The sequence below is a fragment of the Saccopteryx bilineata genome, chromosome 2 (assembly GCF_036850765.1).
Source record: "Saccopteryx bilineata isolate mSacBil1 chromosome 2, mSacBil1_pri_phased_curated, whole genome shotgun sequence".
Classification (NCBI taxonomy): Eukaryota; Metazoa; Chordata; class Mammalia; order Chiroptera; family Emballonuridae; genus Saccopteryx; species Saccopteryx bilineata.
The window spans coordinates 338,541,972-338,557,743 of NC_089491.1; the positions used below are offsets into that span (position 1 = coordinate 338,541,972).

A 15,772-nucleotide genomic window follows, 5' to 3' on the forward strand; every position below is an offset into this window, starting at 1 on the left:
AATATCCAAAATATACAAAGAACTCATAAAACTCAACAACAAACAAACAAACAATCCAATAAAAAAATGGGAAGAGGATATGAATAGACACTTCTCCCAGGAAGAAATACAAATGGCCAACAGATATATGAAAAGATGCTCATCTTCTTTAGCTATTAGAGAAATGCAAATCAAAACGGCAATGAGATACCACCTCACACCTGTTCGATTAGCTGTTATTAGCAAGTCAGGTAATAGCAAATGTTGGAGAGGCTGTGGAGAAAAAGAACCCTCATACACTGTTGGTGGGAATGTAAAGTAGTACAACCATTATGGAAGAAAGTATGGTGGTTCCTCAAAAAACTGCAAATAGAACTACCTTATGACCCAGCAATCCCTCTACTGGGTATATATCCCCAAAACTCAGAAACATTGATACGTAAAGACACATGCAGCCCCATGTTTATTGCAGCATTGTTCACAGTGGCCAGGACATGGAAACAACCAAAAAGCCCATCAATAGATGACTGGATAAAGAAGATGTGGCACATATACACTATGGAATACTACTCAGCCATAAGAAATGATGACATCGGAACATTTACAGCAAAATGGTGGGATCTTGATAACATGATACGAAGCGAAATAAGTAAATCAGAAAAAAACAGGAACTGTATTATTCCATACGTAGGTGGGACATAATACTGAAACTAAGAGACATTGACAAGAGTGTGGTGGTTACGGGGGGGAGGGGGGAATGGGAGAGGGATAGGGGGTGGGGAGGGGCACAAAGAAAACAAGATAGAAGGTGACAGAGGACAATCTGACTTTGGGTGGTGGGTATGCAACATAATTGAACGACAAGATAACCTGGACTTGTTATCTTTGAATATATGTATATTGATTTATTGATGTCACCCCATTAAAAAAATAAAATTATAAAAAAAAAAAAAAAATGGCAAACTGGATACACATTGAATTTTGCTCCGTCTCAAAACCCCACCGAAATAGCAACTATTTTCTTTTCTTTTTATAAGACAAAGCTGCAAGGATGAAAATAAAAGGAGACCATTTTGGAAGCTAGAAAGCAAAATGGCTTTAAACTTCTCAGCAGCAACACGAAAGCAAGATGGGACTGAAGGAGGCTTTCAAAATGATACAGACAGATTATCTTTAAGCTAAAATGTCATATTCTGTCTGACTTTGATAAATCATGTTTAAAAGTAGATAAAAAGAATAAATCAAGATGTTGGACATAGGAGATCCAACAGAGGACAGAGGCAAAGGGAATCCCAGCTGCGTGGAGGTGGCCCAGACTGGAGCAGGCTGGGAGCCACTGGTGTGGCCCTTCTCAGAAAGAGATCAAAAGCTACACATACAAATTTCTCAAAGAAAGATCTGACAAAGATTTAGGAATTGGATGAGTGTTAAGTATATTGAAAACCGAACAAACAAAAAAATAAAGGAATTTATCTCCAAGGCAGACAAAAAGTTATGCAGGAAAAAGAAATCACAATGTGTTTTACATGGCTCAGCTCTTCTATATGGTATCTATATAGTTACAATACTGTAAACACTGAGTCTTGATTTACACAAAATTATAACAAGTTTGGAAGGAGGTGGGAGAGAGGACTTAATACTTGTGGAACGTGGAGTCAGGAAGAAGAAAACTAAATCTTCATCTTCTATAGTTGAGTCTATAGACTATACCTGAAACTGCAAAATCAAGAAGTACCAGGCCCTGGCTGAGTAGAGCATCATTTTGGCCTGCTGAGGTTGCAGGTTCAATCCCTGGTCAAGGCACATATGAGAAGCAATCAATGAGTGCACAACTAAAATGGAACAGCTAAGTAAAACGAGTTGATGCTTCTCTCTCTCAAATCAATGAAAAAAAATTTTTAAAGGAAGTACCAGTATAAGCATGTTATTTAGAGAACTGAGGTAAATACTTAAAGAATCGGTTTAACAGGTGAAAGTGCTTGCCTCCGGAGAAGAAAGGCAGATTGTGGAGCGGTTGCTTTTCACAATAAACTTTGGAGACTATCTGACTCTGTAAAAACTAACGTGCATGAAAACTTTGAGTACACTTTTAAAGCACATATTTATTTCTCTTCTCTATCGTGTCTCTTCACTCACTGGTGCTATTTGCAGAGTAGCTAGTTGACATTAGTACCAAACTGTTCATTTCTGTCTCTGCTTTGAAGACGTTTATTATGAGGCTAAACTAGATATTTCAAATTTTGGCTTTTAATAATAACAGCTACCGTTAGTATATGCCCCATACTGTACAGAGCACGTTCAGACGTTATCTCCCATTTCCACAACAGCCATGCCAAGTAGGTTTTGCTTTCATTTTACAGGGGACAAACCGATGTTTGGAAAGTTAGGCAATTTGCTAATCTCCAGCAGAGCCTTGTGATGTCAAGGCCTGTATTTTCCCTTTCTAAGGTTTGAGTTTTTAAAGAACTGCAAAGTGGGGAAAAGGTAGCCAATTCAAAAACTCATGTGGGGGGAGGGGAAGAGAAACCTGGAAGGATTCAGCAATATTACTAAGTAGCTGTCTACTGATTTAACCAAACTTAACCTCATCTCAGAATTTCCAACTGGTCAGAGAAGGAAAGTAAGCAAATTTTTAAACTCTGGCTAGGAGCCCCCATGATTACAAAATTAAAAGCCTCGTTCTGCTCTTATTTTGAAATCAGAGATGTTGCAGCTGCTCCGTCTAAACACCCTCGTGAGAATGCTATGTGTCCAGGAAGCTCAGTCATCCCACAAAGCTAATTTCTGAAAAGTGGGGAACAAGATGGCATAACTGGTTCCCAGTGGGTGACCTGGGTCTGGGACCAGATGATCTTGACGGTTCCTTCTGTGATTCTAGGTTGTGTTTATCTTGGGGTTTAAATCCCTGGGAGGTTTGAGAGCGTCTTGGCCAGTTTCTTTCCTGGAATTGTAGTGATGTTATCAAGACACTTACTTGTCTTGAAGTCACCTGGTTGGCTGGCTCCAAGTGTGGTTAAAGTGCATGATTTGTGACTGACATCTTGTTTATAAGCTGCCTTTCTGAGAAGTCAGGACCAGTACCGGCAAATTAAAAAGTGAAAGTGAAATCAGCTGATACTGACCTCAGCGCAAATGACCCAAAGTTCAGAGAGCTGTTTACTCACGTACACACCACTGCAAAGGCAAGCAGCTCCCAGCTCAGGACAGCCTCGGTCTGCGATCGCCCGTCCCCACCATCCTGTTTCTGTAGACTGACACCAGCCAGCCAGAGAGAACCAGCGAACAAGACACCGAGCCTGATTTCCTGCTTCCCCCTTTCTGCGAGTTTTTGTGGGTCTTGCATTTTCTTTTGGTAAGTACCTACCTTGCATGCACTTGTCGCTTGCCCGGACGGCTGCCACTCCGTACGATGCGTTGGTTTTCTTCTGAGACTGTTCACGTTCTAGCAGCGGGCATGGGGAAATTATTGGCAGTCGGTGTCTGTGACCTTCCGCCCCCCCTTGTACAGTTTACCCTGTACTCTGCTCTCCTCCCTGACTTCAGCATCACCCTGTGTATCTCTGGCCTCGGAACTGGTGAGGGGAATGCCGGGATCACTGGTTAGAAACCTACAGGGCTGAGCGTGGGAAGCAGGGGCTGGTTTGCCCGAGGTCTGCACCAACACCTGCAGCTTGTGAGGTAGATTGCTCATCAGAACTAGGCAGGCAGACAAGCAGAGATGGGGCCTGTCTCTCCGACTCGCAGTCCTAAACTTACACAAAGGCAGTTACAGAACACTGTGGATCCTAAAATGCACACTGAACTAAAGTTGCCAGAAAGACCTGCGGTCTTGACTTAATTCCGAAAGAACAGCGTAGGGTCTAACAGATTTTCGGTGCCTGCGTTATCAGACTCCATTGCTTCTCAGGCCTTGCTGGCAACGCATGGTAGGTTAGTAGTTCTGTTCGTGCATACCTTTAAAGGTGTTTTTCTTTTTTCTTTTATTTAATATGGGCTGTTTTCATAGTAACTTTCATTATGCTTCTTCACTTATAAGATCAAAGGAGGAAAAATACATGCATCTCTGTGACCCGGTCTTTCCTTCTCTCCTAACAAAGTGCGTTATTCAGCGTTTTCTCCCTGGGCCCCATGCCTCCCAAAGTTCTGGGTCTCAGAGTCAGTTCACGTGACGTTCTCCTTTCAAGCTGCACCTTATTCCCTCTCCCAGGGTTCTCTGCAGCGTCGTCCCTCTTCGACCTCATTACTGAGGTTGTTTACATCTGTTTGTTTTATCCCTTCACTTTTTCATAAATATGACACCTCCTTTTGAAAATAGTCTTAATGCAAAAAGAGAGCAGTGGCCCCTAATGCCACTATCCAGAGACACCGCAGCCAACGTGAACGTTTTAGACCATTTCCTTCGCGTCTCTCGTGCAGTCACAGGATGTCATGTGACTTTAGACCTGTTTTTCTAAATGTTGCATAGAGTTTCATCATCTTGCTGGGTTTTATCTTAATTCTAACGCTGAGCTTTCCAGTTGCTTCCCTTTTTTTTTTTTTTTTTTTTGTCAAACTAACACTGTAATGAACATGCCTGTGGAGGAATGATGGCATTTCTGATTACTGCCTCAGGGACAGACTTGTAAGTGGAATTATTTGGCCAAATGGTGTAACTGTTTTTAGGAAATTTAATGCATATTGCCAACTTGCTTCCCGGATAGTTTGTAAGAATTTTCACCCATGCCATTGTTGTATAAGAATGCCAGTTGTACCATGCTCTTAAAATCAAGTGTTCTTATCTGCTGTTTTGATGAAGCACATAGATTATTTTCCTTGGCCTAGCTTTGATTATGTTACCTACGGTATAGACTTTTCTTTTACGTTAGTTAATGTTATACAGTGATTTCGAATAAACACATACTTGTTCTTTGTTCCCATTTCTGGCCCAGAATTTCACAAGTGATAAATACAGATAAAGACATCTTGTTTATCCATAACAAACCCTTTAAACCACATCTGTTAACGAGGTGACTTCTGGAAAACCCCTGAGGTTGCCAGGGATAGCAAGCATGTGATTAGAGGATTATAACTTTCAGCCCCACCCACAGACAGCCAGAGCCAGTGAGAGTGACTGGAGGTTGAGTTAGTCACCAATGGCCAATGACTTAATCAATCCCGTCCATGTAAAGAAACCATAAAAATCCCTGAAGTAGAGGGCTTGAGAGTTTCTGGGTTGGTGGACATGCTGCAGAAGTCATGGAAGCTCTAGTCCCCTTCCATCCCATACCTTGCCCTAGGCAGCTGTTCCATTGGCTGGTCCTAAATTGTAGCCTTTTATAATAAACCAGTAATCTAGTAAGTACTCTGTTTTCCTGCATTCTGTGAACCATACTCAGCACATTCATCAAGAACAAGTTTTATGGCAATAGAAGAGGCAACAGGAAAACAGGGCAGGATTGGCTAAGAGCCTTACAAGGTTAGTGGTCCTGTTTCCAGGGTCAGGTAAGCAAGATACAGCTGAGATGGAGGACTGTGATTGGCATGTTTTAGGTTTCCATGTTAAGTGTTTCCCATAAAGTGTAGGCTGAGCTAGGATGTCCTCCATTTTGTGAGTCTCATTCCCTGGTTGGCAAACTATGGCTCGCAGCCACATGTGGCTCTTTGGCTCCTTGAGTGTGGCTCTTCCACAAAATACCACATGCGGGTGCTACCTTGATAAGGAATATACCTACCTATATAGTTTAAGTTTAAAAAATTTGGCTCTCAAAAGAAATTTCAATCGTTGTACTGTTGATATTTGGCTCTGTTGACTAATGAGTTTGCCGACCACTGCCAAGGGTGAATTAATTTTATCAGCCCAAATCTAGACCTCAGTAGGCTTGGGAGGTGACCCCCAGATCCCCAGTGCTTCGTGAAGACAGATACCTTTTGTCCACTTGGCAGCCGTAGGAAGGTGGGGTACGAACAAGTCCTGGCACAGCTCTGAACGAGAAGGGACAGCCGTCCCCGCCCTTCCTTGGGCACCTTGCCCACCAGGAAGCAGAGCCAGCCCAAGGAGTGACCAGAGGAGAGTCACTTTCTGAGGCTCCCAAATACTAGCATGAGGGACGGAGGGGGAAGCCCCTTAGCATGTGCTGTCCATTTGTCTGTGATTTACTCTCTTTGAGTTATTTTTCATGCGTTTAGAAGCCATTTCACATGCATCAGAAGCCCCCAGGTAAGAACCACATTCTCTTGGGTGGGGACAAAAGTGAAGTTCATGAACTGCGTAGTCTCCCTTCCAGACAGCTCTCCAAATACCTTTTGCAAAACTAAAGGTCAGTCTTAACGACCGTCTATTATTCATTGCCTTTGTCTCTGTTTCTTTCACTGTTAGATACAAAGTGCATGGACAGGCCTTGGTCTTTACAGCAGGGCTGGTGGGCAGCATGGTCCTGAACAATACTTGACATTGACCCACGCCTCCCCAACTCATCGTGTGTCTCTTTATTTTCAGCCCCCTCCCCACCTGGGGGCCTATTCCCTTATGTTGGAAGAGGGACATGGGATAATGGTGCACTCAGACACAGTCCTTGGCCGACAAGGCCCTTGGAGACCTGGGCCCCACTCACCTGTCCAGCTTCATCTTATCCCCTCTCCTCAGTCACTTGGTGGCAGCCATACTGGTCTCCTGTCTGTTCCTCTCTCAAGGGCGTGTTTAGAACCACTGTGCTCTCCTCCCAGAAGGCTCTTCCCTTGGCCCAACCCAGGGATGGCTCTTCACACCCATCAGGCCTCAGACCAGACATCTCCTTCGTAGAGGGGCCACCCTTGACCCCCTAGTCTAGATTCACCACTGTCTCCTGTCAGTTTCTCTCCTCCACTGCAGCCTGTTTATTTCCTTCTCAGACTTTTTCAAAAGTTATAATTATCTTTTTTTTAAAAAAAAATATGTGTTTGGTGTTTGTCTCCTCAACTAGAGTCCAAAGCCAGTGAAGGCAGGCCCCTGGTTCACTCTGGGTGTTCCAGAGTCCCCGGATCATGACTCAGGGAATCACCCAAAACGTGTCACTAATGGAGCCACCAGATGAAACTATGGACCATCAGGAGAAGGGGGACAGGGAATCTCTGTCTGGATTGCAGGAGACAGGACTGGAGCATCAGAACCAAGTTCACAGCCCAAGGCAGCCCCTAGTTCTTAGTTCAGTTCCTCTTCACCCCTGCCATGGGTCCTGGGAATCTTAGCCTCCCATGAACCTGACTGAGTCCTCCCAATAAAATGAATGACGATGGGTCCCAAGGTATAGGCATTTTCTCCTTTTCTTAAGGGTTTTCTCTAATTGTTGTGTTTTGGGGTTTTTGTTTTTGTTTTAACCTTTGTTCCTAGCTGGATCCATCTGCTCCCAGAGGGCTAATAAATAACAAAAGAAGCAAACAAACAGCAAGTTAATATTAACGGCATCATCGAAACAGCCTATTTCAGTAGCTTGTTGCTGGTGGAGGTGGGACCCATGCGTCTTGCTCCATATTGCAGCCTCGTGGTGTCCCGTTTCTGCTGGGGAAGCTGTTTTTATTTACATGGGAGAATTGCAGCGGTCAGAATGTCACAGCATTTCCTAAAGAGCTCATGTAAGGCCTGGCCATCCACGGGGCATTCTGGGAAACCCAGGCTGCTACCACCCTGCACGCATTTGGGAAAGTGCTGTGGCCCAGTTTTGGAGAAAAAGAGAGAAAGCCGGGCTCATATTTCTGCCAGAGGAAGTAAGACACTCTTGTCTTGCTTTATCCCTTTTTATTTTTGGCAGGGCCACACCCAAACCTTGAGCGCACTGCTCCTGAGTGCGTTGGCCAGAGAGAGGGGCCTGGTGGCCCCCTCTACTGAGTAAGCATTCGATCTGGCTCTCTACATGGTCAGATTCTATTCTTCTGACTTTATCTTGTTACTACCGTCTTCCTAGGCTTTGCTTCTCTCTCTCTGTTCATGCTACATGCCCTGACCCTCCACCTCAGCCTCGCTCTTCCTTCAATTATTCATTCTCTCCCTGAATCACGGCTTTGTCGGTGTAATCAGAGCAGTCACAGGGACCAGTTTGCTTGTATGGATGGAACAGACCTTCTGGAGTCTCCCAACAGTGTTATAAGAAAGGATATAGGAATGGGATGCCATGTGACATGCCCAAGGTCACATGACTAGTGAGCCCTGGGAATCCAGATGGACTGTGCTCTTAACCACCACATCCCTCTGTGACAGCTGCATCCTAGAGTTAGTCACCAAACATCAATGCCATCAGCTTTCGGGTCTTCCGATCCTTCATAGAAGCTCTGTTGAAGAACTCCAGCACTGTTTTTGACCTCTGGAGTTGTACCCTATCAGGCTGGTTAACCCTGGGCTTCTCTATTCTGGTCTTCGGTCCCCTATCCATAGTGGTAATTTAAGTAGTTTCTTACTAGATCATGTCCACATACTGTGCTTAAATGACCTCATTTAATTTCTAGAACATTTACAAAATAAGTTGTATTACTATACCCGTTCTATGTATGAAAACACCAGTCACAGGGAGGTTAAAATACCTAAGGTCAAGTAGCTAGCAAATGGTGGAGCTGAGATTTGAACCCAGAACACCCAGCTTCAAAGCCTATTTCCAGAACCACACTGTCTAGTGACAATGACAACAACGCCCGCCAGACCTCAGTCAGCACATGCTCAGATAGAGGCAGGTTCTTCCCGTGATTTTGACCATCCTGCCTGACAGACTTCCCCACCCACTGGCTGTGTGAACTTGGGGAAGTTACTGATCCTCACTAAGCCTGTTTTCCCCTCTGGGAAACGGAGATCATAATAGCAAATCTGCTCCCAGAGGGCTGTTGGGAGAACTTAATAATACCCACTAAGTGCTTAGCATAGAATAAATGCTCAAGAGATTGTGAAGTCTGTTTTTAATTCTTTATAAGCCCTTGGTAAAATAAGATTTCTTCTTAAACCCTTTCCACTGATCAAAGAGAATTCTAGAAGAAAGTTTTCCCTCTGTGGTCTCCTATAGCTTTCTTAAATCCTGAATGGAAAGGAAGGCCAGGAGATTATTTTGTAATTGATAAATCACCCAATAAATTACCTTTTTTATTTATTTCTTTCAAGAGTCTGTTCTAAAATATTTGCAAACTATAACATCTGATAGCAACAGAATTATAACATCCAGATTCTAGCAGGCTATCCTCAAAGCCACAGTAGGAACTGCTCCTGGTGTAGCGGGTTGGGGGTGGAGCTGCTAGCAACATATAGACGTATTCACACTATAAAGATGTTTACAGAGTGAGACATAAAACATATATAATGTGACCTCAACTATGTTAAACACCATTATAGAAATGCACTATTAAAAGTGGTTATTGCCTGACCTGTGGTGGCGCAGTGGATAAAGCGTCGACCTGGAAATGCTGAGGTTGCCAGTTCGAAAACCTGGGCTTGCCTGGTCAAGACACATATGGGAGTTGATGCTTCCTGCTCCTCCCCCCTTCTCTCTCTCTGTCTCTCTCTCTCTCCTTTCTAAAATGAATAAATAAAAATAAATAAATAAATAAATAAATAAATAAATAAATAAAAGTGGTTATTTCTGGCCTGACCTGTGGTGGCGCAGTGGATAAAGCATTGACCTGGAACACTGAGGTCGCCAGTTCAAAACCCTGGGCTTGCCTGGTCAAGGCACATGGGGGAATTGATACATCCTGCTCCTCCCTCTCCCTTTTCTCTCTCTCTCTCTCTCTCTTACACTTTCTCTCCTCTCTAAAAAAAAAAAAAAAATTAATAAAAGTGGTTATTTCTGTGCCCTGAAGTTATGGAGGAGATTTTCTCTATTCTGTCACATGTTGCTCCTTATCTACCATCAGCATACATTTACTTCATTATAAACAGAATAAAGTTCACCTAAAAATGGCAACAATAACTCAGCAGTCTCCCCTTTTTCCCTCTGAAGGAAGCACAGGCTTAAAGGGAATTAAAAGGTTCATTGTGGTGAGAATGTGATTACTGCAATTGCTATAAGCAAAAAAAAAAAAAAAAAGGTAGGGTCTTAGGACATCTTAGTACAGCAGAGGAGTGCCATGGAGCTTTCCAAACAAATATCCATCGACTGTCACTGGGAAACGTTTAAAGAAGGAACCTAGGATGAGCCTCCGACCTCTCTGTCCATGAATGCCTGAAGTCTGCCGTATTTCCAATAGGAAGCATGTAGGAGTCATCCCAGCACTCTGTTGCGTATGTGAGACAAAAAACACGGCCCCTTGTCTCAAGGTGTCTTGGTAAGATATGTACATATTAAGATAGGTACACGAGCCCTGGCGGGTGGTGCAGTGAATAGAGCGTCATCCCGGAGTGCTGAGGTTGCTGACTAGGTCTCAGGGTTGCTGGATCAATCCTGAGGGTGCTAGCTCAACCCTGAGTTTGCTGATTCGAGCCCCAGTCTGGGCAAGTATGGGAAGCAAGCAATGGGTGCACAACTAGGTAGAACAATGAGTTGATGCTTCTCTCTCCCTCAAAAAAAAAACAACAAAAAAAGATATGTACATGAAACTGAAACTGGAAATACTGGTATCTGTGCTGCCTGTTGCCTGTCCCCACTCAGCCAAACAAATAGAGACAAGGATTGAATCTTTATGGGCGCTTTGTTCAGATGGCCGGTGATCTGAGCAGCTGGGGGTTATGTATCCCCCAAAATGTTTTAACATTTCATCTCAGCCAACCTTTTCTATAAAGGGAAGAAAGGGAGACGTAAGGAGTTTAGAATTTAGGAAAAAGTTAATTAGATGAATGTTGCAGTCCAGAGGTTTTGCTAGCATTTTTTCCTCTGCTGACCAGTAGTTCTTTATCTGTGTCCTTGTCAGTGGACGTTCCATCCTTGGAGCCTGGGGCTTAGATATCATCTTGGTGGCTTGCGAGCTCTTGGGCCTGGAGCACAAAGGCGGTTGTTTGCAGCCTTGTGCAGTCACGTAGGCCTGTTCATGGGTCCCAACTCCTGGAACAAAGCTTTTTACTTTGTCAATCAGTAAGCCAAAGCTACTATTACTAATGCTAAATTTTTAACTCTTGAGTTCCCCCATCAAAGTAACCAAAGGATACATGGCATTTTCATTCATTCTAGAAAACAAACAACCCCCCCCAAAAAAAAAAACCCAAATATGAGTCTACATTGTATCAGACACCATTCAGGGGAGAAAATGGAAAGCAGAAACAGATAAAAATTGTCCCTGGCGTGATCACAGCTACTGGGAGCATCCATTCTAGCTTTCGACTAAACCAAAGTGTGGGCTGAGGTGGTCCAGGGAAGCGGGGCGGTGGGGGGGGGGGAATTAGGAGGATTTAGAGACAGAAAACAGGAAACTCTAGGAGGTAAGCAGAGGGGAAAGAGGACAGCCTGGGTAGGTGCTGAGCTAAGCAAAGCAAGATGGAAGCCCACAGCGAGCGGGGTTCCAAGTTCAAGTTCTAAGTCTCGCGAGATGGTGGAGAGCCCGAGGCATGCACTGGGCATCGGAATTGGGACTGAACTCCTCGTGCAGAGAGGGGAGAAGAAGAAGCCAGGGACTCCACCACCTTCTCCACATGCCTGAACAGGGACTTCTTAGATCCACTCTCTTAAAAACTTCCAGAAGTTCAGCTGAGAGAAGAGGAAGTTGAAAACAAAGGCCTTCAGAAGCAACAGTGGGAGGAGGCTAATGCAATCTCCTTCTCTGAGAAGTCCTGCCATTCTTTTAAGACCAGCCGTTTTCAAGCAAAAGATGTTATATTTATAATGATTTTTGTGAACCCAAATATAACAGGCTTGACACAGGAGAAATAAGGAGGAACATTTCTACAAAGGAAACCCCACCCTGCTGATTTCTGGCCAAGGGAGGCAAGTCAGACCTTATTTCCTACAGCACAAGGATCTAAGTCAGAGTTCCAGCCCTAGAAATTCATTTTCCACCCTGAAATTCCTAACACCCCTAGAAACACAGATAGAGGCTCATGCAAGCATTTGTTACATACACACAGTATGTCCCAGTTGGGAATTTTTCCCCTCCCGGGCTGGTTAAAATCTCATTATGCCAGTCTAATAAGTCATGGACCAAAGACAGCATTTCTATCCCCGTTCATCTTTCTGTAGCGAGCATCACAGCTCTAGGAATCGCCCAACCGCCTTCAAACGAGGCCTTCAGCCACTTGGGCTTTCACTAATGAAGGCTTCCCAAGACTCTGAGGATAGGCGCTCGCAGGGGCAGCTTCCAGGGCCTCCGCTGACCTGGCCCCTCACTCTCCCACCCCAGAGTCCCCCTGCCGAGGTCCCCAGGCCATGCCATGGGCAGAAGACCATGGTCAGGTGGTGGCAGCATGGATTCAAGCCCTCGCTGTGTGCACAGGCTTGCGCTGTGTCCTAATGGGCACCTGCCTCACCCCGGGCCACATCCCTGGATCCCTGCCTAAGGAGTCACTGATTACGTCTTTATTCTCATTCTTCGCATTCACTCCGGTCCCTTGAATGGAGCCATCTGCCAGACTAGTGTTTGTGCTTCCCCTTCCCCCTAAATTCATATCTCGAAACCTAACCTCCAGTATAATGACATTGAGAGGCGGGGCCTATGGAGATGACTATGTCATGTGGGTGGAGCCCTCAGGAATGTGACTATGTCCCTATAAAAAAAGGCTTCAGAGACGCTCCCTTGCCCCTTACATCACATGAGGACACAGCAAGGCTCCATCTCTGAACCAGGAAGTGAGCTGCGCTAGACACTGAATCTGCCCGCACCTTGACCTTGGACTGCCCAGCCTCCAGAACTGTGAGAAATAAATTTCTGTTCTTTATACACCGCCTGCTATGTGGTTTTCTCTTATAGCAGCCCTTTTGGACTCACACACCGTCCCCTGCCTGCCCCACCTCCTGTGTTGTTTATTTCCACTTGGTCCCTTTCGGTTCTTGCAGAACAGAAATAGGGTGTGGTCAGACAGACCCTCAGTCAGCTCTAGGGAAAAAAGGGGGCCATTCCGCCTAAGGGTCCCTTCACAAGTTGAGCTCCATGGCTGTATGTGTCTTGGGCCCTCTCCCCAGTACCACCAATGGCCGCGACTGGCTTCCCGGCTGGATGCCTCCGGCACTCCTGGCTGGGCCGCAGACTATCTGGTTCCTGGACAGGATGCCCCTCTGCCTTCCGGCCCCAGCACCGCGTGCCTTGTCAGCGTGTAAATGGCTGTTCTGTTCTGTATTGGAAAATTTATTTTAAAAAAACAGTGCAAGGATGATTGCTTTAGAGGCCAATTGGGAGAAGTCCTTCTGATTAGAATTGTAGTGAAGATTTTTCAAAGGTGGTGAGGATGGTATATATACTGTTTGCTACAGTTAGCAAGTTTTCTGTGGCTCAATTTGACAATATGCAATAAAATCACTAAAGAGTATTTCTCCCCTTGACCCAATCATTGCCGTTACATAGTTAGTCCTCTCCTTGACTACAAGGGTGAGAAATGGAAACAACTTGTGCAATAGTGCACTGGGTAAATCTATGGCATGAACTATTATGCAGCCGTTGGCCATGTCTTTGAAGACTAACAGCCTTGGAAAATGTTTATACTATTCAGTGAAAAAAGCATTATGTTCAATGGTATGATTATTTAAAAATACATGAACATGCATATTGGTAGGTTAACGGGTTCTATGTACATGGTGAGGAAAAAGGTGTTTTTAATATTTTTAAGAAGTATTTTCCAATATTTTTTATAATCAACATATATTACTGTTGTTGGGGGGGGGGGGAAATACTGGAGTTGTTTTAAAAGCAGTGATATGATTTCATCACTGGGTGGCATCTCGTCTCCGCCCAGTGATAAGTTCCCAGGGCAGGTGGGGGACTCTGGGGGTCTAGCAGTGGGCCTCAACCTGCTCGCTTTAGGATGGGCTGCAGAACTTCTAGAACACACCAGTGCTGGCCCCAACCTCAGAAGTTCTGGTCTGATTGGTCTGTGGCCACAGCTCCCAGGTGGCCCTGGGCCCTCTGCATCTGCCCCTTCCTTCAGGTCCCCAATAACAGCCTTGTCCCTCGCCCTAGGCAAACCCACCCTCAACAGGGTCTGAGAAACCCCCTCACAAGTCTCCAGGGGCTGGTGGTGCTGACGCTGTACATCGGAGGCACCGGCGCTGCCTGGGAGAGCCTGTCTTCCAGCCTCTGCCCAGAGAAGGCTGGGCCTGGGTCCCACAGGAGGTCCCCCCAGGTTTCTTGGGGTTGGGGGTTGGAGAGAATGGGAGGTTGCTGCGGGTTTTTACAGATTATTCCAGAAGGGAAGCATGAGCTTGTGAGGAATGGAGGGGGAGAGGAGAGCTGGACACTCACTGGTGTGACTTCTCCCCAGGTGGGCAAGCAAAAATGACCATCCCGAGGCCACGGCGGGGCCACCAGCTGCTGTTCCTGGGCATCATGGTCCTCACGGGCACAGCCATCGCGCTGCTGTTCTACGCGCTCCTCTGGAGGGCCGGCAACCTGGTGGACTTGCCCACCCTGAGAATCGGCTTCTACAACTTCTGCCTGTGGGACGAGGATGCCGGCTCCCTGCACTGCCACCAGTTCCCCGAGCTGGAGGCCCTAGGGGTGCCACGGGCGGGCCTGGCACTGGCCCGGCTCGGCGTGTACGGGGCCCTGGTCCTCACCTTCTTTGTCCCCCTGCCCCTGCTACTGGCCCGCTGCAACAGCAACGAGGGAGAGTGGCACCTGGCGGTGGGCTTCCTGGCGGCGGCCTCCACGCTGCTGGCTGGTGGCCTGGGCCTCTTCCTCACCTTCACCTGGAGGTGGCTCAGGCCCTCGCTCCTGGGGCCCGGGTTCCTAGCTCTGGGCAGTGCCCAGGCCTTACTCATCCTCCTGCTTATGGCCACAGCTATGTTCCCCCAGAAGGCACAGGACAAGGGCAAGCTAGAGAGCTGCTAGTCCTGTCACAGGCCTGCATTGTTGCAAGGGCTCGGTCTGAACAATGCTCAGAGGAGGTGCCAGGGGTTCACGGGGTGGAATGGTTTCTCTTCCCGCCTGCTTCATAGCTCATGCTGGCCTCAAGCGGTAGCAGACGGGCCCCACTGAGGAGGGGCACCTGCAGCTTCTTAGTGGTGGGTCATCTGTCCTTTGGGACTGCTGATACCATAGCTCATTGTTATGAGAATTCCTGCTTTAACTAACTCATCTGAGCACACAATTCTTATTCTCAGGATGGTGAAGAGATAAGGTTCCTGTCACAGGGCCAGATTTCCAGGACGATCTGCCAAAGGCCAAACTGAAAAACCCAGTGAACGTTTATGGCCACAAATGGGGACATGGAGGCCGAGAGAGCACCTCAGTGTCCTGGGGCCCTGGTTAGCAAACTCTCCCCTACCTCTCCATCCCTGCTCCATGGTGCTGCTCCCAAAGGTGCAGGAGAGATCTCAATGGAAGTCACTGAAGACAGACACATGGGCTTTGCATTGTTCCTGAATAAGGCTCCTGGGCCCGGGGAGTCCGCGAGCAAGTCATTCCTCACGTGGGAACTGGGAGTTCGGGAGCAGAACACGCCAAATCCTGAGCAAGGCGGAAGGTGAACAGACAGGATGGTTCCACAGCCACTGCCCCCTCCCTGCTCAACCCAGGCTTACAAAGGACTGTTACACCTGTACTTTGGGAACTTTGTGTATTTTTCAGCACCTGTGTATTAGAAAACCTGTACAGCAAACGGTTGCCTCATTCTATGCCTGTCAAAAGCATCCCGAATACAGAGGCAATGTAGACTCTGCTGATTTCTTGTCCTTAGCATGTCCCCTTTGGGGTCCTGTCCCACTCTCATGTTAAGAAAGCCCAGGGA

General features: G+C 46.3%; 1 protein-coding gene and 1 long non-coding RNA gene across 5 annotated transcripts in view; one reads left to right on the forward strand and one right to left on the reverse strand.

The window, feature by feature from the left end:
- LOC136326430 (uncharacterized) overlaps positions 1 to 3,635 on the reverse strand; it is an 80,128-nt gene extending 76,493 nt beyond the window's left edge. For both annotated transcript variants that reach the window (XR_010729448.1, XR_010729449.1), the window contains exon 1: positions 3,344 to 3,635. This is a non-coding gene — a long non-coding RNA (uncharacterized lncRNA). The remainder of the gene's footprint in view (positions 1 to 3,343) is intronic.
- TMEM140 (transmembrane protein 140) lies at positions 2,834 to 15,702 on the forward strand. Of its 3 annotated transcripts, none has more exons than XM_066262344.1 (2): positions 2,834 to 3,331; positions 14,306 to 15,702. In XM_066262344.1, exon 2 carries the CDS (start codon positions 14,320 to 14,322, stop codon positions 14,872 to 14,874), a length of 555 nt encoding a protein of 184 aa, XP_066118441.1. In that variant the 5' UTR covers positions 2,834 to 3,331; positions 14,306 to 14,319; the 3' UTR covers positions 14,875 to 15,702. The 3 variants fall into 3 exon arrangements, with proteins under 3 accessions (XP_066118441.1, XP_066118440.1, XP_066118442.1); XM_066262343.1 differs by lacking the exon at positions 2,834 to 3,331 and adding an exon at positions 6,078 to 6,175; XM_066262345.1 differs by lacking the exon at positions 2,834 to 3,331 and adding an exon at positions 12,266 to 12,744.
- The last annotated feature ends 70 nt before the right edge of the window (positions 15,703 to 15,772 follow it).